Below are 2239 nucleotides of genomic sequence, written 5' to 3'. Positions count from 1 at the left end.
GATGAGCTGCGGGGGACCCCCTGTTCCCGAGCAGCTGCGGGGTGCCCCCGCGGTGCTCTTCCCGGCGCCGTGGGATCCGTCACCCGTAAAGGGTGATTTTATTTTTGTCCATGGGGAAATAAAAGCCGAAAGAGAGCACGTGGGAGCCCCTGAGGGTACACAGCGGGTTGGGGTGCTCAGCTCTGCTGGGGTGCACCCTCCGCGTGCGTCCCCCCGTTCGAGGGGCCACAGGGTCTGCCCTGACGGGGCGGGGTGCCCACGGGCACCTCTCTGCGCCTGAACGCTGGGAGACCAGCCCTGCCTGCAGCCTGCTCCTGCCTCTCGTGCTTTATTTAAACAAAATTAAAATACAGGCAGGTTTAAAATACCTTTGTGACGGCTTGCTGCTGCAAATATTTTTCTACCCTCCGTGCATCTGCAAACTGGCACCAAGCACCTGTGGTTCCCCCGGAGCAAAGCCGCAGCGGGCGCCCGTGCCGGGGGTCCCTTACCTGGGGCTCTGGGTGCTGCGGCTCCCCACGGACTGCATCGAGAGGCTCCCGGCCACGCTGGTGCCCCCCGGGGAAGACCAGCCCACGGACGATCCCGGCCAGGACTTGACGCTCTCTGCAGGCTCGAGGCTGAGCGTGGAGCCGACGCTGGAGCAGGTGTCCCTGTGGGGAGAGGTCAGACCCCATCAGCTCTGCAAGCGCAGGCAGGAGGGCGGGTGGCACCAGGGACGCGTGCGAGGGCGAGGCCGGGCACAGAGCGGAGGCTCCTGCACAGCCCCAGCAACGGCGTTTTTGTGGCACTGGCACAGGTCGGATGAACCAAAACAAACCTTTCCAGGCAACCTGGTCCTTGTGCCATTGCTGCTGCCATTAACTCTTCCCCTCATGGTTTTAGAGGTGCCCTGCAGCCTGTGGGCAGCGGGCAGGAAAACCCCACTGCTGCCTGCAGTGCCCAGGAGCAGCTGCAGTGACAGAGGCAGTGTGACCCCGGGTACCCCAATGTGTCCTACGCACCCCTGGGCTCCCCCATGGCCGGAGCTACCCCTGCCCACCCGCCAGCATCCCTAACACCAGCTGTAGCAGATGAAATCCTTTAGGATCTGAGTTTTCCGTCAAAGCCACGGATCAACTTCGTCATCTCAAGGTGAGAGCATCCCGCGGGTTTAACAGAGCCCGAAGGGAAATCGAGCGGGCGGGAGGGCACGGGGGCAAGCAGCGGGCGGCTGGTGGTCCGTCACCCATCGCGCAACCCCGGCGCAGGCTGCGAGGGGCGAGAAGAGGGGCTCGGTCAGGCGCGGCGCCGCCGGTGGCTCCCAGCGGCCTCCCCGTGGCCACCGTGCCAGCCTGGCGGGACGGCAAACCGCATCGCAGAGCATCTCTGGCGAAGGGCAGGGAGCAAAACAGAGCGCTTCTCCTGCCGGGAAACACTTCTCACCTCCCCTAAAGCGTCAATCGTATTGGAAATCACTTTTGTTTTACGAAGGAGAGAATTTCTGAGCTCCCGGTTTCCATCTCACCTTTGCCTGGTTTAATCACTGCATAAAGAAAATCTCTTCTCACGGCACAGTGACAAGCACATCTCTGCTTTTTTTTTTTTTTAAATACATTTATCCATTTTGTCTCCATTTGTCACGATGCCCCTTTAGCAGTGTAGCAGAGGGGAAAATTGAAGAGCTGTAGAAGTAACACCTGAAAAATTCACTGGAATTTTTTTTTTCCTAGTAACCAGCCCGCCCTGCTGCACCGGTCCCTGGGGCTGCCCAGCTCCCGGGGGGGATCGAAGGGCCGGATTTTCCGGCAGCACGACACGCTGCCAGGGCCGGAGCTCGCCCCGCGAAGGGGGCTATTGCCATCCTTTTTGCTTACGTTAAGCTGGGCCATGCAGAATGATTCTAAAAGTGATGATTTTTTCATTAAACCTTTCATTAATATGAAGTTCCTTGTGCATAAACATGGGCTGCTGCAGCGAAAATGCGCGAGGACGGAGCCGTGCGGCCGCAGCCACCCTGGCATCGCCCTTGTGCAGCGCAGTGTCCTTCCCCACCCCAAAGCGTCTGAGCCTGCCCCCCTGCAGCTCCCGCAGCCCCCCCAGCCCCTCGCCTCACCTCTCGGCATCGCTCTCGTCGCTGGACCGCAGCTCTTCCAGGGCCACCTGCAGATCGGCAATGCGCCGGATGGAGGTGCCCAGGTCAGCCTGCAGGACCTGCCGCACCGCCGCCAGCTCCGCCAGCTGCTGCTCCTGCGAGGAC

General features: G+C 61.1%; 1 protein-coding gene across 1 annotated transcript in view; it reads right to left on the bottom strand.

Moving 5' to 3' along the window:
- The window catches only part of MYO18B (myosin XVIIIB), a 66505-nt gene that overhangs the window by 8738 nt on the left and 55528 nt on the right, over window positions 1–2239 (bottom strand). The window contains exons 32-33 of the mRNA XM_026859991.1: window positions 2096–2229; window positions 492–653 (exon numbers count right to left, since the gene is read on the bottom strand). Of these exons, the coding sequence (XP_026715792.1) occupies window positions 492–653; window positions 2096–2229 (296 nt within the window). The remainder of the gene's footprint in view (window positions 1–491; window positions 654–2095; window positions 2230–2239) is intronic.

This window comes from Athene cunicularia (genome assembly GCF_003259725.1).
Source record: "Athene cunicularia isolate RWA chromosome 15 unlocalized genomic scaffold, athCun1 chr15_part1, whole genome shotgun sequence".
NCBI classification, from domain to species: Eukaryota; Metazoa; Chordata; class Aves; order Strigiformes; family Strigidae; genus Athene; species Athene cunicularia.
The sequence above is the reverse complement of the archived record's forward strand: the minus strand, read 5'-3'. Positions and strand labels throughout refer to the sequence as shown.